This window comes from Argiope bruennichi, chromosome 10 (assembly GCF_947563725.1).
Source record: "Argiope bruennichi chromosome 10, qqArgBrue1.1, whole genome shotgun sequence".
In the NCBI taxonomy this organism is placed as follows: domain Eukaryota; kingdom Metazoa; phylum Arthropoda; class Arachnida; order Araneae; family Araneidae; genus Argiope; species Argiope bruennichi.
Window position 1 is genome coordinate 107685706 of NC_079160.1, and position 25485 is coordinate 107711190.

The window sequence follows — 25485 nt, forward strand, 5'->3', positions numbered from 1 at the left end:
TTATCATTCTAAAGAAATTTTATTACTTTTACTTTTGTTTACCCAGTTTATATTATATGATTTTCATGTTTTTATCCAAAAAAATTAATATGTTGTATTGAGAATATTTTTTGAAGTACCTGAAATAAAGTATATTAATAAAACAAGTTATTATTTATTAACTCTATTCTTTTTAATTATTATCATTTGCATGCATTATTTAAAGTAGAGTATGTTATCGGTAGATCCACAGTTTTGGACTACTTTCGGTCCCGTCTCGTTTCTGCTCAGTTCAGTGGATTGATTTCTAAAGAAGCAGACCACGTAATCAAAACTTTTGTATTTCTGTTTGAAATGCACAGTTACATTCATAATTAAGACTTTAAAGTTTTGAAGAACTAATAGCCGTCTGCGAATTTACTATTCCAACATGACAACAGATGATACTGAACCTAAAACTGAAGACGGTAACAATAATCAACAACCAGATGTTGCAGATCATCAGAAAACATTCACATTAGAAAGTATCCTTCCTTTTACAAATTTTTTGGATTTTACAGTTGAATGCTTAAAACATAAAGAAACTGTATGCATTATTGTAACCTATAATTATTTTGTAAAGTGATTTGAGTTATATAAAAAAATTATTAAGACTTATTTCTGCTATAGTTTTTCTTTTGCACCGATATTTGTATATAATATAAATTTAATTTGTAATTAATGGATTAAAAATGAGTTTGATAAATAAAAGAAGATAGACATTTATTTATTGTTGGAGGAAGTTTTATGCATGCGTGATAGAGAATTGTATGTGTTAAATTACGTTGAATTTTAAAATAGTTTTAAGCTCCTTTTTCACATGCATTAGAAAGAAAGTGATATATTGATCAAAAGGAAAAGTTATAAGTATATAGTTTGTAAATTACTTTTTGATGATGACATGAATTTAATGTAATATTCAAGTTATGGAAAAAAATCATAATTAAATCTTTAATCGTTTCCATGTTTATTGTGAATGATCCATCCCATATTAAAAGCAGTATTATTAAGCAGAATATTGTTAATATTCTCTTAACGTTGTTAAATATCATGTTGATAAATAATAGAGGAACTATAGTTTGTTAAAATTCAGACAGAAGTTTTAGTAGGATTTTGTTATTTTTAAAAATAAAATCATTAAACAGAATTATTTCTAGAGATTTATTTTACCAAATGTTATTTAACTACTAAATTTTGCTTAATAGGAACCGTATTGCTGAACTTTGTAAAAAATAGATTTGTATTAAAAAAATAGATCAGGTCATTATATTTTTCTTGTACCATCTTTTATTTGAAATATTTTATATATAAGGGAAGAAATTGCTGAAACACCTTTCTTAACTAATTTCAAGAATTCTAAAGAAGCATTTCTTGATATTTATCAATATTTTTAAGACGATTTTTGAAAATCAAAATGTTTTAGAAGTCCTTTCCTGCTTCTTATTTTTTCACTTTTAACTGTTTTATTTTTAGGCTAATTCTTTTTCAACTTCATTATCATTTCTTTACAAGTGTCTGGAGATATTTATTTCTAAAGCATTTGTGCTCATGATTTTCTGTGAAAAAATTCAAATCTCTTTTTAAATATTTAATTATAATATTTGATAACATAAAAAAATGATATTCATATAGGTTTGAGGTTGAAAAATAAAGTATATTTCATTACTTAATTTGGTAAGAATGCTTTCAAACAAAGATGTATCACTTTTTTATTGCTCTTCTTATTTTTCAATTTTTACTTAACTTCTATGAGTACTACATATTATCAAAGAAGCACAGCAACAACATGGATTACGACATGGAGATTATCAGAGATACAGGTTATTATTTTACGATAACTTTTATTAAGTAAACTAAAATAATTCTAATTTCATAAGCAGAATGCTTACATATTGAACCATTTTACAGGAGTTATTGTAGTCGTAAACTTAGGCGTATCAGAAAATCTCTGCATTTTATGCAAGCCTCTAAGCACAGATTTCAAGGTAAAAAATTAACAGAAGAAGCTCTTACAGATGTCAGGTAATAAATATTTTAATTTTTAAGTAAGATTAATCTGCAAACTTTCATTTTTGTGTGAGATTTTTATTGTTATGCTGACATGCAATTTTTCTTATGCACATCGAGACTTTTTTTTTAAAATGATGGTGCTGATTTATTATTTTTCTTTCTCATTTATTTATTTGTTTTAACCAAGAATATGAAGAAACTAAAAACTTTTCTTTAGAGAGTAAAGGGCAAATATAATCTGTTTGAATATTTGGATTCTTCCAAAGATTCAAAGCTTATACAGAATTATACTTGAAATTACAACTGAAGGATAGGAAATACAACTGAAGGAACTGAATTACAATAGTTTTTTTTTTTTATTATTATTAACTGAAATAGTTAGAAGTAATTTAAAGAAATTGCATTGTATTAGGTTGATTATAGGGAAATATACCATATACATAAACATGCAACTATGCAAACTCCTCCAGTTTAGCACTGGTGTTAAAAATGGTATTAATTAAAAAAATGATCTTTTGCAGCAATGTTTGTTCAATGATTGTTGTGAGCCTAATAGAAAATTACTAAATAAACAATTGGAATTTGTATTGACTGTTAGTCATCATTTTAATTTAAAGAACAGCTTTTTGCAAACTTTTTTAAAACTAAAATGACAAGACAAAGATAACTGTAAAGTGAAATAAAAGTTTGAAAAAAATTAGGGAAGGATCTTCCCCTCCATTTCCCCAAGAAAATGTATTCAAAAATTGACTGCAAGAAATTTTTTAAAAATATTTTGATAGATATATATTAGAATTTTTAAAATAGAGTAAAATATAAAAATGATTTCTTTAAAAACTCCTGCTTTGTCTCAAAAAATGAATCACATGTAGGGAAAAATTATTTTTTATAAATTTTAAAATCTAGCTTAAGGACAAATAAACTTGTCTGAAAAGTATATACTTGAATATATATTTTTGAAATTTGCTTATGAATTTAGGAATGCATTTGAAAAAGCAAAAAGGAAGAAATAGAATGCATTTAGATTAGCTGCTGAATTGAAATGTAAACTGCTCTATAAATATAATATTGGATACCAATAGATTAATATTATTGTAAATTTTTGTTAGTATTCTGTGTATGTTTGGATGTTGTTGGTAGGCTTTACTTTATCTGATGGCCATAATTTCAAATTCTCCACAGGTTTACTGTATATGGAGACATATCACACATAAAATCCCTCTTGAATTTCCATCCCTTGATTTGGTATGATGTGGAAATTTAGAAAAGGGTATGGCAACTCGGATGTCATTTTCACAATCTGGCCATTGTGCATAGATACGAAGCTTATCCCAACATATCACTGGTGTTACATCTGATGGGATATTAATACAATTAAAGTATTCATATATGTTTGTTTAGATTTCAAATGTTATTATTCAGGTTAAAATATTTATCCTGTAAGAAGAGTACAATATTTTTCTTGTTTGTACAGAAACTTGTTTTAACAAAACTGTTATATTTTATATATATTAAAAATACATTTTCTATTATAAAATCTGAAGAATTTTTCCTGGGTTTTATATTTAATAGTAACAGCTATAACAAATATCTGACTACTGTTTTTTGACTCCTCAGTTATACTCGGTTTTAAATAAATTCTGGGATAAGAAATTTCCTGGAGTGAGGAATTATTATTGCATCCAAAATTAAAAGGGTGCTAATAACTACAACAAAAAAATTGCTTCTCGCTTAAAGCAATATTTAAAAGACTTATCAAAAAGAACTCATTTTGCTAAATTTGAATTTAAAATTTTCTTGTGTATTGCTGTGGAAAAACTTTGCCTTATAAATGCTGCTTGTGAAATTCTATTGAAAGATAAAAGATATTTTTTTATAATATTTGATCAGTTATTCATTTGTTTGTATTTTTTCAGGTTCCTTTATATTCCTCTAATGATGGCTGAACGAGCATGGGGATATGCTATGCAACTAAAGCAAGAGGCTAATACTGAACCTCGTAAGAGGTTCCATTTAGTTTCAAGATTGCGCAAGGCTTCTAAAATAGCTAATGAATTGGAAACATTATGTGAAAGTACAAAATGTGATGCAAGAACAAAACTAGAAGCTCAGGTAATTTTTAATTGTTTTGACTTTTTAAAGTGAGACGGGTCTTATTTTATTAATATGAATTTTGTGTTTTGATATAGTAGATTTTTCCTTGTAGAAAACTGGAATGTTAATTGCTTGACTTTAATGAAAGAATTATATATATGTTCTGGCTCACTTTGATATTTCATTCTAAATATAAAATATTTATCTAGTATTGTAATCATGATTTTTCAAGCATTTAATTTGCTTATTATTTGGTAAAAAATTAAGATAATTTTTTTAGATTTGCATTATGTATTTCTGATTATAATGGAAGGATGTATTATCTGTTAATGCTAAATATTAACATTATTAGTAATATATAAAATATTAAAAATTAATCTTATCACCAATTTTAGTTTAAAAATTATCTCTTGCTATAACAATTTTTGTATCTGTCTTAACATGATTTTTTTTTAATCAATTGAATCTTTATTCTGGTTTATTAGTTTAAAATCCTTGTTTTTATTCCTGTTCATGACATATTTTGCATTTAGTAAATGTTCTGTTAATACTTTTTCACACACACACACACAAATCTGACTCATTTTTTTTGGGGGGGGTATTAATAATTTGATAATGCCAATTGATACCTTGATCCAAGATTGATTGATACCAAGATCAAAAATTTTCTAAATAAATTGATTGAATATAATTACTATAATAAATCTAATTTTTTTTTAATTATTAAGTACATCTTTAATATCACACACCAGAATTAACTATTAATTTAGTAAACTGCATTTTTAAAATTTACATTACGTTATGCATTAAGATCTAAGCATGAATATATATATATATATGCTTACATATTACAATAATAGCATTATAAAATTTTTACTCTTTCATTCTACAGTGTTTGATTTGACATAAGCAGTTTATTTATCACTAAATATACAAATATTTACAAATTCAATACTGCATCAGAAAAAAAGGTTCTTTTTCCTTCAGTAGAATAAAATCATCCTCACTACAATTATACATATACAGAAGGAGCTCAACCAAAATCTATTGCAGAAATCACTTTTACATTCTCCAAAATATGTTCAATAATCATTATTCTTTGTCATTCTATTTTATCCACTGACTTTTTTTTAATTATATTTTATTTGCTCTATTTTAGAACCCAACTATTCACTTTTATTTTCTCCAAATTGTAGAATATCTATTTAAAAATTACTTTCTTTTTACCTCTTGTTTTCTTTGTGAAAATTAATTTTGTAGTGGAAAGTAGTACTTCTAGTAGTACTTGTTTAAATTGTCCCACATATGATTTAACAACAAGAGATTACTAAATGTTGCCTCTGAACTTATGTGACATTACCAAATATAGTTTACCTAAATTCATCAAATACAACAAGACAGCACTAATTTTTTTTCCTGTCACATTTGTTCTTTCCCCTCCCGATCATAATAATATAGTAAAGAATGATAATCAACTAATTCCATTAACCACTTAACTGTTTGCCCGAATGCCATATGTGCATCAATTTATCGAATTTCGATAGTTGTAAGCAAAAAACAAACCATTCATAACAATTATAATTTAATATTAAAATTACTTCGAATATGTAGATAAGTCAAGTATTTGAATCAAAATAAGAAAATATTCCCAAAATAGAAGGTGTCATCTTATTAGATAGTGAAGAAAATAAAACAGTTAAGGGTTTAAACCTTTATCTAATCCTTTTTCTTTTTCTAGGCTTATGCTGCATGGATTAAAGGTTCACTGTATTTTGAGCTTCAAGAATGGCAAAAAGCTATGGAATTTTTTAGAGTTTCTCAGTAAGTACTTATATTTTCATTTTTTTAATCTTTTATAAAGTGGTAGTTTGTTTTAGTTTTTATTAAGATTAAAATTTTTTTCAGTCTTAATATAACATATTTGTAATTCTATATTTTTCTCCGTATAAAAAAGTAATTTTATCTTTTTATATGCTTTAATATCTTTATTCAAGAAACTTCATATTAACTGAAAAACAAAAAAATTATTTAATGAAAAAGTGCTTTTTGAAACACAAATACTCTTTAGTTTTTGACAGATTGCCAAATTGAGTGCCAGTACCCATTGGCTTGTTATTTAATATGATTCAATATGAACTTTTTATATCTAGCTGATTGTATCAGATGTATTTGAAAGTAACATGTTGCCATTATTATATTGCAGTTTTTAATGCTTGATACCAAATCATCTTTATTGGTGTAAAAATTTGTATAAATAGTATATTACAGTTATTCTAATTTTGTATGTTCTTGCAAGAAATCATATTGTTGCTACATTACAATCTTAAATATGTTGATGTATGTATTTGTATATATATATATATATATATATATATATATATATATATATATATATATATATACTTTTGATATTTTAATACAGCATTGATGATATGTATACCATGAACAATGCCTTTATTTGTGCCCAATTGCAGACAGATGTCTTGATTTCATAATTTATACTAAAATAATGGAATATTATTCTGATTGTGTTCACTTGTACTTGAATTGAAACACTGATCTTCACTTTATTTTAGATCTAATTGTCAATGTGATTAATAGAAATCTGATTTCAACACATATACTGATATCTATAATCTATTATAAAATAAGATGGCTACAGAAAAAAAAATACTGTAAGCAGTTTGCATATTTGAGTATAATGAGATATTGAAATGTTATGTGTAAGTCAAAGACAGAAAATATTACATCTGTATTATCGGTGATGAAAATCAAAAGAACTTCAAACATCCAAATTTATAGGTCTATATTTGTAATTATGTGCAGTCAAGATTTTTTTTTTTTTTAAATTTTAATATCAGTTTTTATCTGATCAGTTCAGATTTTATTTTCAAAATTGCTGGCTTGAATTTACCTACTGTTCTTAAAATGCAACATTTTTATGTGACTATAGAAGCTAAGCTTTTCATTAATTCTTCTGTATATGCCTTTTTGACAAAATTTAATACGAATCAATAATTAGACTGTGGCTAGTTTGAATGATTACTTCATTATTGTGTGTAATTTCGCTTTGTTAAAGTTTATGAAACTTGCCATTAGACTACAATTTTGGATATTTTTTTTTGTGTGTGTGTGTGTGCAATTGTTTTATTAGTTTATCCTTCAAATATAAAATCCCTAACTATTTTATGAATTTGTTACTTTCTGTAGTTTTCTCAAAATGATAAATAGATTTTAATTTTTTTTTTTTTAAATCAGTTACTTTTTATTTCAGAACTATATATGAAAAGTTGTCTGAGGCTTTAAATGAAGAGGAAATAGTTCTTTATAAGCAGAGAGTAGAAGAACTTATTCCAAATATCAGATATTGCGCTTATAACATTGGGGATGAAAGTGCTATAAATGATCTTATGAAAATGAGGTTGTCAAGTAAAACAGCTGGTGAAGATTTGCTGGCTAATGATTTGGATGTAAGTATAATAAATTGCTGTGTAATAAAATGTAGTAATATAATGTATTGTAGTAATTTTGCAGATTGATCATTTGATTTAAACTTACCACATTTAACATAAATATGCTTTAGGAGGCTAAAAATGTAAATCTTGGAGTGATTTTTAAAAAAAATTTATTTATCAACAAAAAAATCGAGCAAATGTTTTGTTTCTCTTTTACCAAGTTTGAAAAATATAATCACACAAACATGATTTTTACCCCACAAATTTAATATATATATATATATCTTCTCAGTGATATCAATTGTCACTAAAGAATTATTTTTCTTAATTCAAATGGTAGTTTGTTATATTTACATATTTTGATAACCTTTATTTTTTATAAATTGAATTTCTGTATTTCAATATTGTTCATCAAATATCAGTATTTGCAATTAGACTGTAATAAATCATCACTCTTAAAAAAAATTAGTCATTGCATTTATGGGGGGGGAGAGTTTATAAAGGTTTAATTTTATACCCTTTCTTGCATAGTTGCTTTTAAGTACCTTATAAAATATTCAAATTGTGAAATAAGCATTTATCTTGATATTCATTGCCTTAATAGATTAATTGAGTATTTTTTTCAGCATTTAATAGCTCAAACAAGAGAGAAACAAGCTGTAACTTTGTCAGAGGTTGAATGGAGAAATCGAAAAATCCCAGTTCGTCATGAAAAGATTCGATTGTTTTTGCTGAATGTGCAAGATTCTCAAATGCAAGTAGAGCAAGCTGCTGATTTACAAGCTAAGATTGCTGTTTATGAGCATTTACTTATGGAATGTAAGGATGCCATTCAGGTTGTTAGGGATGAAATAAAGGATCAGGTTAGTAATTTCTCATCTGTTTATGTGCTACATTTTATTGCACTTTATGATCACATCAGTATATTGTTTTCAAGTCAGCATATTATTCAAAAGCTGAGTAACTTGCATTAGTTAGATTAGGGCACTGTAATATGCAATTTAGAAATTTCAGCATATGTAAATTGGTCGAAACTCTTTTTAATAGATTTTTCTGATTTGTGATTATTTTTTTCAAGAGATGTTTCAAAACAACTTTTTTAATTTACTTTGTAATTTTGTGTCTAAAAAATAGTTTCTTTTTTTCACATATCATAAAAATGTTAAACTTCCTTGTATGCTTTGAAATATGATAGATTGTTTAAGTAAGTCTCTATAACTAAAAAATTTAAATAATATGGAAATATTATTAAAAAAGTAGCACATTTGTTTGGTGAGCAAATTATCTAAATTTTTGTTCTGATATACCATAAAATGATACTATAATGGTTGATTTCTAAAGATGTTCTGATTTATGAGCGAAATGATTAATATCTATATTCAAATTTTAAAAAATTTAATTTGTTTGTACAAGATTAAAGTTTTATAATTTTTAATCGTAAAAAGCTGTAAGTAATTTAAGCGGAACAGCTTTGATATACAGTCATTTTCGCCAAAAAATTTTTTTAGAGAAATGGACTAATGTGGTGCAAACGGCAGCTATAACGTAATGGTAGCAAAAGTGCCAACGAAAAATTGCCAACCTTGCAAGGTGCTAAATGATTCTATATCAAAGTTCAGCCAATGAAATAACAGTAATTCCGAATCTTAAGTGAAGTTTTTATATTTTAACAAAAATTAGTTCCCACTTGAATTTTATTTTTATATGCAGTAACATTGAAGCAATATTTGTGATTTATTTAATAATCCATATAAATTTTTCCTTCAGTTTCCTATATTGAATTCAAAATTCATTCTTTCTATAGACTTTTCATAATTTTATTTACCTTTGCATAATGTATTACAGAATTTATTTCATGTACTCATTATTAGTAATATTTCCACAAAAAAAAAAAGTTTAAATTATTGGTTTTCAAATATTGTTTTAAGTTCTAAAATTTTTAAAATATTTATTTTCAGATAAAGAAAAGGTTTAATTTTTTTTATTATTATTATTGTATTTACAATCACAATTATCCTCCTTCTCACTGAATATATAACATTATAGTTTAAACACTATCTTGCAATTAAAACTTTTCCATTTGATCAATCATTGCAGTTGCTAAGCATAAAGGTTGCTGACCCAACCTTTATTAAGGAAATAAAGTTTCATCCGAATTAAAAACTAATAAAAAAAGTTTCATCATATATTGCATTCATCATCATTGAAAAATAAATATAAATGTATGTGAAACATAACCAAAGTGGTTGAGGAATAAAGACGCAGGTTTCAAAATTGAATAATTCTCTTTTAAGATTATTTACTTGGTTATTAAGATGAAAAATTTCTTATAAACACATTTAAAACATAGCAGCAAATTTACATATTTCTTCTGACGATACAGAATGATAATCAAAATTTTCAAATGTAAAAAAATCATAAGGAAATGTTCAGTGCCCACTTAGAAAATATACCCAGATATTTATTTTCAATTAAAAAAATATTATATTTACATGTTCACTGAATCCCCTAATCTGTCTTGCATGAAATATAGAAAACCTGTAGTAAACGGTTGATATATTTCATTAATATAGCTGGTGCAAAAGAAAAAAATCATTTGTGTTATGAATGAATGCTATTTTGGTGTATTTTGCTATTAATAAACTCATGGGAGAGTATAAGGTTTGCTGTCATGTATTGCCACATCTTTTTTTTTTTTTTTTTTTTTTTTTTGTAATTAAATTGTAACTTTACCTCTGTGTCTTTATTTTATTAATGGAAAGTCTTTCTTTAAAAAATAAAATTTATTCATACCTTTCCTCATATCTCCTTTTTTATTAGGCTGCCAAAGGTCGTTCTGAAGCAGTTCAATCTAGTTTAACCTTCTTGCAATCATACTTGACTTACATCAGACTGTCCAAGACTGTAGAGCGTAATTTGCTGTTGATTGAATCCTTGAAAGAGAACATGTCTCCTGATGCTGGAGGAGATGGAAGGAGAGTAACAAAGCCTCAAGATCTAGTTAGACCATATGAAATTATTATTCAGGTATGAAATCATTTAACTCGATTTTTAAAAAAAATTAAAATCTGATGGAAAGTAATCTATGCATTTTGTTTGTAAATATGTTTGTTCATCGTGAAAGCAGTTCAGCAGTTTTGAATTAATGTGTAGCTGGTTAAAGCCATGATCTCATGGTTATTTTTATAATGAATGAACTGGAATATAATGTAATGAACTATACTGGAATTTTTAACTATTGTTTCTGTTAAAATCGGTGATGTTACTATAGCTTTAATCGAAAGCTTTGATTGAAGGACATAAACACTGTTACTTTCGTCCGCTCTCGGGCATCAGATTTTGGAATAATTGAAAATTTTGCTGAAGTGAAATATCACAATCTCCAATTTTAATTACTTGTGAAATATTTTTAGCCAATATACTAGGTATTACTTGGAATGAAGCCATCTTCAAGTTCTTTAATAATGAAATATTAACTATTTTATTGTCACAAAGCCTTCATTCAAACATCACATCATTATTTTTTTAGCTGAGTTTGAAATATTTATAACAAAATGAATATTTAATTTATAAATTTGTTATATTTGAAACTATCCCATGTTAAATCAGTTGCTGCTACTGTAACACTGTACATGAAATAGAAGCAATTCATTTAATATTAGCTTTAGCTGTAATCCTAACATGGCTGTAAACAAATGCTTTATTTAAGTAATATTTTTAATATAAAAGTATCCTGTACATAAAATGTAACAATCTTTTTATAATCTACAGTGTTATATTTAACTATAACTTTTGTACACAAGAATGTCCCAACTATTTTTAGAAAAATAAGGATTCTCTAAAAATTAGAATCTTAAAGTCAAGGAGTTAATTTTTTTTTTTAATAAATTAAATGTTAAATGTTGCAAAATGTAATATTCCAAGTGACATTTAAAATGTTTGTTTTACAACATTGAATTTGTAGGTAGCTATTTTCAACAAAGGGTTTAAATCTTCATAGATCTTGAAAAGAAGTTAGTCAAGTTTTTAATCAGTTTAAAAAACAAAAACAAGAACATTCAAGACTAATTTAAACAGACCTCTTTTAGCATAAATAAATTGAAAAAAATACGTAATTTATAATGAACCCTTCCTTATGTTTCCTAGTATTTGTGAATAAAATATATAATTTTTTTGAATTTATTGTTAATAAAAAAATGTTGTTTTAATTCTATTTATGTAGGTTTATAAAAAAAATAAAGTGAAATTGAATTAAGTGAAAATGTAAATAAATCTTGACTTATTTCTTTGCTTCTTCAAAGTAATGAATCTTTTAAATTGGGGAATAGTATCAAAAGGTGATCACGTGCTTTCGAAAACCATGAAGTTTTATAATTCACAGTAATGATGAGTTTTCTTATGGTTCCCAATCTAAGCATTTGACCTTGGTCTAACTTCATAACTCATTTTTTTTCTCTATATTTTTTATTACATACTGATGTATATTTGTTTTAGTTATTTATTAATGAAAATTATAATTTCATATGGGTTTTAATTTCTAAGGAGTAAGAATGAAAATTTAGAAATGTTTTTAATGTTCCTTTGTATTAAAATTGATCTTAAGAAGACTGCTTTCATTCTGAACATTATTCTGCTTAAACTAAAAACAAATGGGTTCCCCTGCCTTTTTTTTTTTTTTTTTTTTTTATTGGTTCCCTTATTTTATTTTGAAAAATTATTTTCTAATGTAAGAAATTATAATAAATATTTGTTTGTAAACTTTTTATAATAATGATTTAAAAATGTATTTAAACATTTTTTTCAAGCCTAATTTTAATTTAAAACAACAAAGTAAAAAAATAATTTAAAATAACTAATATGGATTATTTTAGCTCTGATTTTGTAATATATTCCCTAAAAGAATTTCTTTTCACACTTAAAAAAAAGCTTAGTTTTCTCTCGTCTTCATCTGTTGTTTTAAAACAATCTGAACTTTTACATTTTATATTAATAATTTCTTACCTCTCACATTTGGAGAGAACATACATCTTTTGTCAAATACATTTTAGTACAATTACAAAATATTTCTATTAATAAAGGGTTGAATATTGAACGTTGAATTTATTGTAATAAAAGACTTAGTAAGATTTGGGAAGAAAGTAGTTTTATAATAGATGTTTTTTCTGTCTCTTATAATATTAACAAAATTTTAAAAACTACTTGAAATTATTTAATACAGCAATTTCAAATAGAATTTATATTGGATGTTTAGAATTTATTTGCAAAGCTTTTAACAGAATTGTTTAACAAGTTTGGTTTGCATATGCAACAGCAGTTTTAAAATGACAGTGATAATAATTTTTACTTATAAATATTGTATTATATAGATCGTTATATCTTGATATTTAAAACTGTTGATTGAAATATTAATTTTTTTTTAATGTAAATCAGTGACACTTTTTTTTATGTGAATTTGTTATGTTGGCTTTGTTGAAATTTTATTATGCTGTTTAAATTGTTTTTTCTTTTAAAAAAACACTAACTGTGCACAAAAGATTGCCCCAACTATGATATAATGTATTTTGAAGAAGTCAGGGTTTCTTCTTGGTTTTTGGTCTTGTAACTAGCAACAACAACAAATCTTGTTCTTGAGAAAAAAATCATTGCTAATTGATATGTGGATTGAAAGATAATGAAGAGAGATGAAAATTTATTAAACATGTTGCATATTGATAAAACATTGATATGCATATAATTTTTGCTGCCTAATTTCTATCAATATTTATTTTAAAAAAAGAATTAATCTTTAACTAGTATTTGCATTTAATTTTTAAAATTTAATTCAATTTTATATACTTATGAAAGAGGATACACTCTGTAATATAAAAAAATTATTCTTTTCAATAAAAAAAAAAAATTATACATCAACAGAAGTGAGTCTATTCTTGTGATTTTGCTATCATATTGCAAGTATATATACCTTATATTCTGTAAAATACAACTACATTTTGTACTAAATAATGTTTTTAACTTTTTTCATTCTTCAAAGTCTTTAATGAATTTGAATTCAAAGGTGATATGTTGATATATCATGTGTATCACATGACTAAACTAATTATCATGAAATATTCATGAGCAAAACAGCATGAAAAGTATTTAATCTTCAGTTGCCAATTTATATTTTATATTTAAATTACTTGAAACTGTGTATAAAATTCTAACTTTAATTTTCTTTCAAATAATTTTGAAACAAAAATAAATCTTTAATGTCATGATACAATATAACTGCCTTTTCCATTATATAAATACATAATAAAAATTTATGATTCTTGTAGAATTTAAATGAAATGACTCAACTGCCAGGACTTGAAAATGATTCAAACTTTCTAGAAGAAACAGAAGCTAGTTCCTTAGCTTATAAAGCTCATAGGTATGTATGTCCTCATTTTTATTAATGTATAACATTTTAAAAAGTATTATTTCTATTTTCTTTTAAGTTTGCTTAGTATTTCATTAAAAATATCAAATTTTAGACTTAACTATTGAATATGTATTTACCCATTGGGGGAAAAAAAAATCTTTGCATTTTTTTTATTTATGTAAAAGTATCTAACTTATAAGATGATAAACACAATTGTAAAGGGTGAGTAATTTACAGTGTGAGAATAACATTGTGTAAAAATTACAAAACGCAAATTATAATTTCCGGATTTTTTTTATATGCAAATTGATTCTATAATTATAGGAAGTCACATTGGTCTTTGTTGTTGTTTACTTTGATACATATTACTGTTTGAAAATAGAATTGGTATTGGTAATGAATTTTATGAAAAAAGGTATTATATGTTTGAACTTCTATGTACACTAGCATTAAAAAATAAAATTTTACTATCAAAATTTTTCAAAACTTTCATTTAATATCTTTTTTTAGTCTATTTGTTATCATACACAATAGTTTATTCAATAGATATGTCATATTAAACTTCATTTTACAATTGTCTTATGTTTATGAATTTTTGTTACATAGCTTAATAAAGAAAAGCTATAAGGGATTAAATAAAAATGTGTTCTATTTTGGAAAAATTTTCTTGTTACTATTTCTTATTCTGCTCATTTTATAATGAAATACTATACATAAACTATTCTTCAGAATCTAATATATAACTTATTATATATCTTCAGGTGTTTTTATATTGCTGAAGTTTATGCTGCTGCTAGCAAGTGGGTTGAAGCTGTTGCTCTCTATGGAAGAGCAGAAGAATATATAAAGCGCTCTTTAAAAAACCCAGCACTGAAAGATAAGGTAAAGACACTTTCCAAATGCTGATTATATCAGATCAAGAAATTTTTATAATTGTTTTTATTATAAATTTTATTTCTCCATTCTATTTGTTTTACAATGCCTTCAGCATCTCCAAAATGTGTTCTTAATTAACAGAGAGATTTTATAAATTGTTATCAGAGATGCGTTATAAAAAGACATTTCTTATTCCCATTAATTATTTAATGTAATTTGATATTCGAGATATATTTCTACTTATAATAAAGGTGTATGTGTGTATACCTGTCTGTGTATTGGTACTTTACAGGTCAGACAGTTTGTCTTACAGATGCCAAATTTATAATGTAAATACTTTGAAGAGTGGGAATGTGCAGCTTGTTGTGATTTTTGTGAAATTTTAATTAGATTTTTAACTAAAAGTTTAGAAGCTTTAGTATTTTTCACACAATAATTTTCAAAAATATTATTGGAATAACTTTTATGCCACTTCAAAATTAAAAAAAAAGAAATGTCTTTTTAATTATACCAGTATAATAGACATGTAAAATTTTTTGACAGTTTTTCTAATTGCCCAATTCCCAACATTAGATTATATTGTTGCCCTGAAATTCAAACCATTTTTATTGTTTCATCAAATATTTAATTGTTATATATTTATTTCTGTCAATTGTTGAAAACTAAAGAAGGATTCTGGTTAATATATCTGTGTCAAAGAAAAAATTTCAAGACAAAAAAATAAACTACTATAATGCAAAATTTAGTAAATGGATGAACCACACATTTACATTATTAATGGGGCTATAATGTTATTTGATTAGTCTCCATTTGAAAGGTCACTCTATTTACAGAATGAAAAGACAATTAAGATAACAGAGCTTGAATAACGGCATTTGGAGTGAACTATGGAAATGAAGATACATCTAAACATTTTAACTGAAATTAATTATAACCAATATTTCCAGTGAACGAAATGGTCTATAAAGTAACTAATATTAAATATAATCAGTAATCCTATTATGCAATATTAGCTCAACCTTAAAATTAGTATTGATTTGCAATTTTGTATGCTAATTAATTTATTTCATTGATACTCTAATTTAAAATTACAATTCTACTTTGGAAATGTAACATATAATAAAAGGAGAAAGGAAACTTTACATAAATATTTACATAACTTATATGTAATGAATATATTTTGTTAAATATTAATGTAATCTTTTATATCAGTTTAGTCAGATGATGAAATTTTTAAGCATGTTTCTGAGGAGACAGTTTATTATCATTAAAATAGTGCAGCTTCATATTTTTGAAATAATGATTCTTTTAATGTTTCATTCATTATTTCTTTTGGTTTATTCTATTTTTATATCTTTTAGATCAGTTGTTGGTTATACTGAATAATTTATGAAATTGTTTTTCAAGAAAGAACAGATTAAATTTTACTTAATGAAAATTTTATTTTTCTTAGAAATTAATAGGTCAACTCAAAGAATTGAATACTAAAATTGAAGGAAATAAATATAATGCTTATTCCTTGAGTATTTTGGGAAGTGATAGTTCCAGCGCTCAGAATGGAAATGCTGATAAGAACAAAAAGGTAAATTTTTTTTGTTTGTTTGTGTGTTCTAGTTTAAAAACAGTGTATTTTTAGTTAACTTTTGAGATTTATTTTTTAAATTGTTCTTAATAAATTACTGTTACTATTTATTTATTTTTTTAAATAGATTTCTATAATTTATTTGTAGACAAGATGCCCTATATTTTTGCATAATCTTGCTAAATTTAAATTCAAGTTATTCATTAAACTTGTAAAATAATTATTTACATTGCTTTTGAAATTAAATTTAACAATTCATTTTTCAGGCAATGTAGATAGTTTCTTTCAATAATCTGGTTTAATTAACATAAAAATTGTATCTACAGAAATAAATTTTAAAAAGATTATAATACATGAAACGAAATAATTTTATTGCTTGAAACAAATAATAGTGTTTTTTTCCCCCCAAGTATTTCATAAATATAAAAATGGAAAATGACTTCTTAAACAGTTATAAGCTCCTGCCATTTTATTATAGCAAACAAAATGTGTGAAAATTTTATAGGTGCATAAAAGAATGCAGTACATTATTTATTACTGGTTTTATAAGGAATTCTAAAAAAATCTATAACAATTTAGTATTGAAATTGATAACCCTAGAATGGTAACATCACAAATGTATCTCTTAATTGGAAAAATTGTGTCAATTGGACTCCTATACTAATATTAGTTCATTTTGAAATGCTGAAATGTTCACATACAAATTTGAGTATACATTATGGAATTTTTTTTATAATTAAGATTTCAAAAAGGATTTTTTTCCATTATAAAATAATAGATAATGTGCAATAAATTGGAACTCGCTACTTTTAAAAGTAAAACAAGTCTATCAGAAGCATAATTGTTATTTCAGATTTAAACTTCAAAAATTCAGTTTTTTTCGATTTTCAGTTTTGTTGGTAGAAATAATGTCACTTATTAACTAGATACTAGTAATTAATTTTCAATAAAAAAATGTCAAAGATATCATATTAGTCTATTGATTATGCCCACCAATGATATGTGGTTAAGCTTAAATTTACATCAGTGACATGAAACTAATGCGTAGGCAATAAAATAATCATTGAAAATAGTAAAGAAAATAATATTGAATAAAATAAGTAATACATATGTGTAATGATATGACATATGTAAATATATATTTTGTAAATGCCATGATTTTTTAATTTTTCATTTTAATGTTAAGGATTAGCTTAAGTGAATTCCTAAAAATTGTTTTGAAAAAACAATTGCTTTTTTAAAAAAAAAATGTTCAGTTTAAAGTATTAAATTTGAAAAGGGTGGGGTGGGGGTAAAAATTTGTTACTTGAAGAGAAAAGGTATTGAATAATAATTATGTAAATATTTAAACATATTATCTATTAAAAAATATTAGTAAACACCTACCACAAAAAATGTTAATTAATATTATTATTATCAGGATGCAATTATTATCTTATCAATCTTAATTGATAATCATTAATTTGTTAGTTTATTCAACCACAAGATAACTCTTCTGATTGTAAAGACCTCATATTTTCTTCTTCTTTTGAATTTGCATAACACCATATTACAAAAAATGAATAAAAAAACACATTATAACCCTAAACAAAATTGCATTAAAGTCCCCAAAAAAATTGGAGGGAACAATGAATCAGATTAATTATGCCTATATTGCAAACAATGAATCAATTTGAATCTTATGGTATTTTGAATATTTTTTTTGTTGAACAAAGGACACATAGTATGCAGGTGGTATTAAATGCTCAACTTCCCCAAAAGTTTGTAGATAGCACAGCTAGTAGAGGTAAATGAATGATCTTTTTTTCCTCCATAAGTGACTGGATTTATATTTTGAATATTTGAAGGAGTTACTATAACTCTATTACCATTCTAATATTAATAGTACAGTGTATTTCATAGACAGTCTTAATTTTCCTATAATTTGGATATTTAGATTGTTAGATATAATTTTTTAAAAATTGACGTCTTATTTATTTTTTACTGTTGTAATTCATAATTAATGGAAATTTAACTGAAGTAGAGTAAAAAATTTATTAAATTATTAATGTTGTTACTTTATTTCCAGCTTTTAATGGAGAGACTTGATGAGTATGTAGAAGATCCAACTCTTGTTTCTCAGCAACCACGGATTGCAAAATTTCCTCCTGACTTTCAACCCATTCCATGCAAGCCTCTGTTCTTTGATTTAGCTCTCAATCAAATAGAATTTCCTTCGCTGGATGATCGCATTGAACAAAAGAAAGGTGGTGGTATCACCAACTTTGTACGAGGATGGCTTGGAGGCTGGAAATAGGCTGTACTTTAAAAGGAACTTTTCTAGGAGCCTTTGATTAAAATATTTTCTTCTCATTTGTTGTTACGTATTTTTTAAAATTTATAATTTGTTATAACACTTCAGTTAGTTTTCCAAAAAGTTTATGTAGAAGAACAATTTAAAACAGCATATGCTTTTCCAAGTATTTTTAATAAGAATAATTGAAATTTTTTGCAATTTTTTTATTTAATAACATCAATAATTGTTTCTCCATGTCAGTTAATAATGACAGTTTTAAAATTGTGAAAACTTCAAATCATAATTATTTGTTCATAAATGTGACTTCAGCAAATGCTGTTATTTTTGAGATCTTCCTTTCAGCATATGTAAAAATTTCAAACTTTTTAGTTAGTTTAATTTTTGCCAGATTATTTTTTTTTATTATAAAATTTTTACATACTTTCAGGGTGGGAATAGGAATAGAGGAACCATGTATTTAAAAATAGTGTGAAAACATGTATTAATTGCTAATTATAGTTTAACAATACATGTTTTCTATTGAATACAAATATATTTTATAAATTTATTCTATCAATGAATAATGCCTTACTATTTTTTGAATTGAAAGCATAAAGTGAACTATACTGTGCTATTATGTAGTACAACATGTACAGACTAATATTATACAAGTTAAAAAAATTAATAAGGAATAATAAACATATTTTTTTACAAGTTTCATCATGCAAAATAACTTGTACAAACTAACATAATACAAGGGGGGGGGTGAATTTTTTCATAAATAAAAAATAGTAAATCAAATGTTTTACAACTCAGTATTTTAATATGTAAAATTATTGTAGCAGAATTTAAAGTTTTCATTTCTTAATATAAAAATATTTTTATATGATTTTGCCACATTGTATTTTTGTAATATTTTTTTTTATTTTTTTATCTAACCTACTTTGTTTAAAAGCTTATTGAACGATAGGCTGTAAAATTATCATAAAATATTGAGAAAGAAATTCCTGACAAACAGTAAAACCAATTTCTTCAGATTTAAAATTATATAAGCTTATGCCTATTTTTATCTAGTTGATAGCATTCATATCTTTACACATTATTTTCACTCATTGAAATATTTTAAAACTATTTTTTATTTTTGCATACTTTTTGACATTTATTGCTGCAGTTATGTTGCATAATAATTTTGATCCTTATCATAAATTAACATCATGAAAGGGGAATACATAAGTAACATTTCCATTGAGAAATAAAATTATGTAGGAGTTAATGTGAAATAAACATATATTTTTGTTAAGGAAATTGAGACTTTGTCGACTTTTAATATTTTGCATATACTACAATGTTTATAGTGGGGGGGGGGATAATGTATTGTTATGTTTAATGAACAGAACAGTGAATATGGCAGGCCTTCTTTATGGTTATTTCTTATTGATTAATAAAGAAAAATAGAAGCTGTATTAGTTGTTAATCATCTGAAAATATGTTTCGTAAGTTATTTTAGCTATAAAAATAAAGGCTCCTAATCATGCAACAATTAATATAGGAAATTTACAATCAAAATTAGCTCATGCAAGAAAGATACAATGGATAATTTATCAATACTAAACTGAATTGATAAGATATAGTCAGTTTTTTTTAAATCATTCAACAAAAGTAACTTCAATATTTTGTTTGATTGGATAGACGTAATTGAGTATGGAAGAATTAACTGAGAGAAATGAAGTTAAATAAATAAAATCTGTGAATTCATAATTATTTTACTTGTGAAACTACTAATCCCTAATTTTTACTCAAAATTTAGTAGTGAAAATGTCAATGCTAGTGAAAAAATAAATTGCAATATTCTTCTTAATACTGGCAAATTAGATAATTAAATAATATTTTTTCATTTTCTCTTTTCATAGATTTATAAAGGACTGTATTCTTTCACTTTGCATACTTTTTCTTCCATATTTATAATAAAAACATAACACTGGTAATCTGTTTTTATTTAACGTTTGTAAATTTTAATAAATAATTTTCATGGTTAGATTTTTTATAACATATTATATTTTTAGTAGAATCTCCTTTTAATAAAATTAAATGATAAACATAATCTTAAGTAGAATTTTTTTTTTTTTCTTCAAATGAAACAATACAGAATGGTTAACAGTATGTATTCATACTTTATATGACACAATTATTAACAAAAATAAAGGATAACTAAACAGATTTGAAGACACTGTTATAAAAGAATGGAATTTCATTCGATGCTTTTTGATTTGTTTAATGGAAGTCCTAATTTTTTGCTGTATATTATTACTTAATACTACATAAAATAACATAATGTATGTTAATATATTTTAAAATCATCAACCTGTTATTGCATTGTAACACCCAAAAAATTTTTTTAATAAACATCATTAAGAAAAATTGAAAAGAATTCTGAGCACATTTAGTTATTTAGAAAATGTATTGGAATATATGGGACTTGTCACATTCCTCCCAATGCAGAATATTCCTTTAAAATGCATATCACATAAACCATCTACATTTAGACTTAATTTGACTGTTAGCTTATAAATACTGCATCTTGGAATTTATTATATATTTATAATAATTTTATTTTAGAAATAATAAAACTGAAAAAATAAAATTTGTATTTTTTTTAGGCATAAATAAGATTTTGTTTTTAAACACAAACAATACTGTTGCAGGAACAATAATAGAACTAAGCAATTGTTAATAGCACCTCTATCTAAAGAAGAAACTAAAAATACATTTTATTATTTGATATAGACATAAATGCAGCTGTCCCCTTGCTCCAATCCTCTCTTACTCATTTTTTAACAGGTAACTGGAATATCTTCTAATATTTGGTTGTTTTGATCTTTTTAGTTAATTTTTTTCATTGTTTTCTTAATATATCTTTCAAAAAATTTCAGGAATATTGATACTAATTTTCCAGTCAGGTTACTTTCTTGTTTGTATCAGGACAATAATAAGTCACTATCGCTGGTGATTTGTCACAATATCTTTAAAAAATTAACTTTATTGAATAAATACTTCATTTGATTCTGTCCATTTTCTTTAATGCATGTGTATAATTTTATAGAAAAATTTATACAGTTTTCATTCCTTCTTAAAACTTGCATGCGATATGCTGTATCGTACTTTTAACATTGAATATTTTAAAATTTTCAAGGAAATGTACAAGATATTTTCTTTTAAATTTGGTTAAATCCTTTCTTTGAACTGGGAGAGATGCTACTTAAGTAGTAAATATAAAATTAAATAAAATTAATTTCAAGAAGAGGAAATGTGAAATGCAATATTTATGATTTATAGAAAACCCTTGACTATATTACAACTGCTTATTGGCCAAGAAATTCTCCTGATATTTATTGCATTCTATCACAGATCTCGTGTAATTTCTTCTTTATTTAATACACCTTCTGAATTTTAAGATTAATGTTTTTTTACGCAATCTTAAACAAAACTCTTAATAGAATATAGAAATTTTGAATGTTATAAAAGAAAGCGCTAGTCAGTCTGGCTAAGATTTTATCAAATGTCAAGATTTTATTTCCAATCAGGCATTTATTAACAAACATCTGATAATATTAACAGGTTTATAGCATTATAGAGAGTAAAAAGTTCCCTCTTCTTAATGCAAGTTACTTAAGAAATAAGTAATTATAAATATAGTTTTTAAAGAAAAAAAGTACTGAAGAAGTAAGAAATTACAAACTTCAGATTTATCAGTTAAATCAAAATTTTTAGATATCTGAAAAACAATTTAACCATCTTTCTTCCTATGCTTTTGTATACAGAAATTTTATACTTAATAACATTTTAGGAAAACAAAAATAATGTAATAATTTTCATAATATCTAGGGTCAATTTAGTCAAAATTATATTTTTTTAAATTCTGACACGGTAATCACAACCACTGAAGAGAGATAATTTCTATCAGATATCTGTGAAGTAAAAATGTAATTTTTTTATAATTGAATCAACTGAACTAAGAAAAAAAATCTATAATTAAATAGAATTTATAAAATTAAATAAATATGTTTTAATCATTTAAAAGAATTTACACCAAGAGACAAAATTAAGCCCATTTATTTTTAATATGAAAAATAATGGCATATATTTTTTAAAGGAAAAAAAATCTGATATTCATATAACTAATTTTATTTTACATTTAGAAATCCACAATTTTTTCAACAAGAGGCAAATTATTTTATTTTATGAGTCAAAAATTCTACAATACTTTCAAATTTCTTATGTATTTTAACTTTTGAAGCATAGGAATAAGCTACAAATGCTCTGTGGTCTATTTTATATTTTAGTCATGATGTGTATAAGATAAAAAAAAAAAAAAAGAAGAAGAAGACCATATAGCAAATAAAAATATATACAGATATAATTTGTTTCAATGTCATAAAACATTTCAATCTGTAACTCTGTTCACTATAACAGACAAGGCCGTCTGTATTAAATGTTGTAGTTAGATTACAGAAAATCCATATTTACATGCTTTTTTTCACTTTTAGTAATTGTTGAAAAGCCATTATACAGCAGTACCTCTTTCAAGATTCTGTTTGATCTCTGCCGTATACTGTCCATAAAAGCGTTCCAGCTTTTTGTTGAAATTCTTATTACGCTCATTGATATAATTAATATCTGCATCATCATTGTACCGACGTCTTCTACTAAATTTAGAATGCTTTTCTATTACTTTTTCGAGATTTTCAACCATATTATCAATGGCTTCTTGGCTGTCCTCTTGCATGCCATGAATAATAGTATCTTTAGTAGGATAAAAAGCTTCTCCCATTTTTTCTTTTTCCCTTTTGTAAGCCTCCATATCTGGCTTCATTTTCTTTGTTAATCTATCATATTGGCGTATCGCAGCATCTTCATAACTTGAAAATCCAGGATCTGGATTTTTCTTTTTCTTCATTCTTTCCCATTTTTCTGCATCCTCAGCTGTCACATCTAATAATTTGACTCGATTATAATCCTCACCTTTAGCAGCTGCTTCTTGCTTTTTCTCTTCTTGTTCGATTATATACTGGGCCCATTTGTTTTTCTTTTCATAATTTGGTGGCAATTTAGCACGTCGATCTTCTTCCACAACTTCTTGATAATTCAATTTCCGTGATTCTTTTCGTCGAAACTGCAACTCTTTAAACTTTTGTAATCTGTCCTTTAACGGTGCTGAAGAACTTTCGGCCATCTTCAAAATTAGAAATGGAATTATGTATAAAAAAATGTTCAACAAAAATAAATAATCAAAATTTCAATAGCAAAGGAAATCAACAAACAATGGATGACGATTACGTTAAGTTTGAACAGTTACAGTTAAATCAGATTATAATAAAAATAAGAAATTTTAATCTTGAATTAATTTTTTACAAATTACATTTAAAATTCTTGGAAAAGGTATTGCATCCCAAATAATACATTTCACTCGAAAAAAAAAATGTGTCCGAGTGGCTCAAAAATTTTGGCGATTGGGTTCACGAATGAATATATAAAAAAATACTCTTCACCTTCTTTTATATTGATTATAAATTTAATTCTAAAAAAAATCAAATTTTTAGTGATAAATAGAATAATACTGCACCAAATGAGAAGGAAGAATGATCACAGACGATGATAGAAAGAATTCTTGGCCAACTGAAAGACTATTGGTCAGTTTCACTGATTTTTGAGTAGGGATTTTACAGTGGATGTCTCTTACTTTTTTTAAAAATTTTATTTCGAAGGATTTCCTCTGATTTTAATGCACATTCATCTCGAACAAGGAGTTTTTACTATTAATAAATATTAGATAATGCTTAGGGTCTTTCATTTTAAATGGAACCACATTCAACTTCTCCTTTCAAATCAAAATCCATCTAGAATCAATTCCAAGCAATATATAAATAATAAAGAAACAATATACAGCACCTCCCTCTTCTTCACCCTATTGAATATAACACCCTACATCACATTAATCTTTTTCAGATAATGAGAATAGGACATGAAACACTTATTAAAAAAAGTTAACTCTCATAAAAACTTTATATCCAAATAAAATTAGTTATTCAGATTACCATGGCAGCCTGAAGACCTAAAACGTGCCTTAATAGCAATTTCTTCAGTCTGGCAAGTAATCTTCAATAAATTACAAGACAGAAATAATATTTTGTTGCAGTTATTTTTCTTGGTTGTCCCTGATCAAATTATTTACTATTGATTCATTACTTGAAACCACCTTTTGATTATGATTTTCAGAGATATTCAGATCTTCGAAATCTTAAGCTGCATTTACTACAAGTAAATCCATTAAATCCAAATTCTGCTTTTCATTAAAACAATGTCTTTGACTCAGGAACTAATCACTTTTATAAAACTTTAAATAATACTAAGACATGTATTCATTCCGATAAGCATTCAATGCTCCACACAATGTCAGTCATTTAATTTGTATATTTCAAGTACTCACCTATATTTTCATAATGAATAAGAATGAAATAATAACAATAAATTTATTCTCATGCTGAATTAAGTGTATTTTCAGATAATCAATATATAGAGCAAACAATACTAAGCTTTAAATTAAGCATCTAAAATATCCCTTTTTTGTGTTCTGTATTTCAATTTAATAAATTCAACTATAAATTGAATTTTGCATAAAAGTTTCTTGGTATGTAAGAGATATAAATCAAAATAAATATTTTGAGTATCAAATAAAATCACTTTTTCAATTTAAAAGTTTTTTTTTCTGTTCGTCATC

General features: G+C 25.0%; 2 protein-coding genes across 2 annotated transcripts; one reads left to right on the plus strand and one right to left on the minus strand.

Annotated features, from left to right (window-relative positions):
• Positions 1-244: 244 nt before the first annotated feature.
• LOC129989129 (signal recognition particle subunit SRP68-like) lies at positions 245-18787 on the plus strand. The gene is made up of 12 exons (XM_056097459.1): positions 245-503; positions 1772-1838; positions 1927-2040; positions 3945-4140; positions 5861-5943; positions 7397-7592; positions 8204-8440; positions 10398-10604; positions 13892-13986; positions 14739-14859; positions 16307-16435; positions 18504-18787. Exons 1-12 carry the CDS (start codon positions 410-412, stop codon positions 18729-18731), a joined length of 1767 nt encoding a protein of 588 aa, XP_055953434.1. The 5' UTR covers positions 245-409; the 3' UTR covers positions 18732-18787.
• Positions 18788-22876: 4089 nt separating this feature from the next.
• LOC129989132 (pre-mRNA-splicing factor SYF2-like) lies at positions 22877-24044 on the minus strand. Its single transcript, XM_056097462.1, has one exon. The coding sequence runs from the start codon at positions 23938-23940 to the stop codon at positions 23272-23274; it is 669 nt and encodes a 222-aa protein (XP_055953437.1). The 5' UTR covers positions 23941-24044; the 3' UTR covers positions 22877-23271.
• Positions 24045-25485: the final 1441 nt, after the last annotated feature.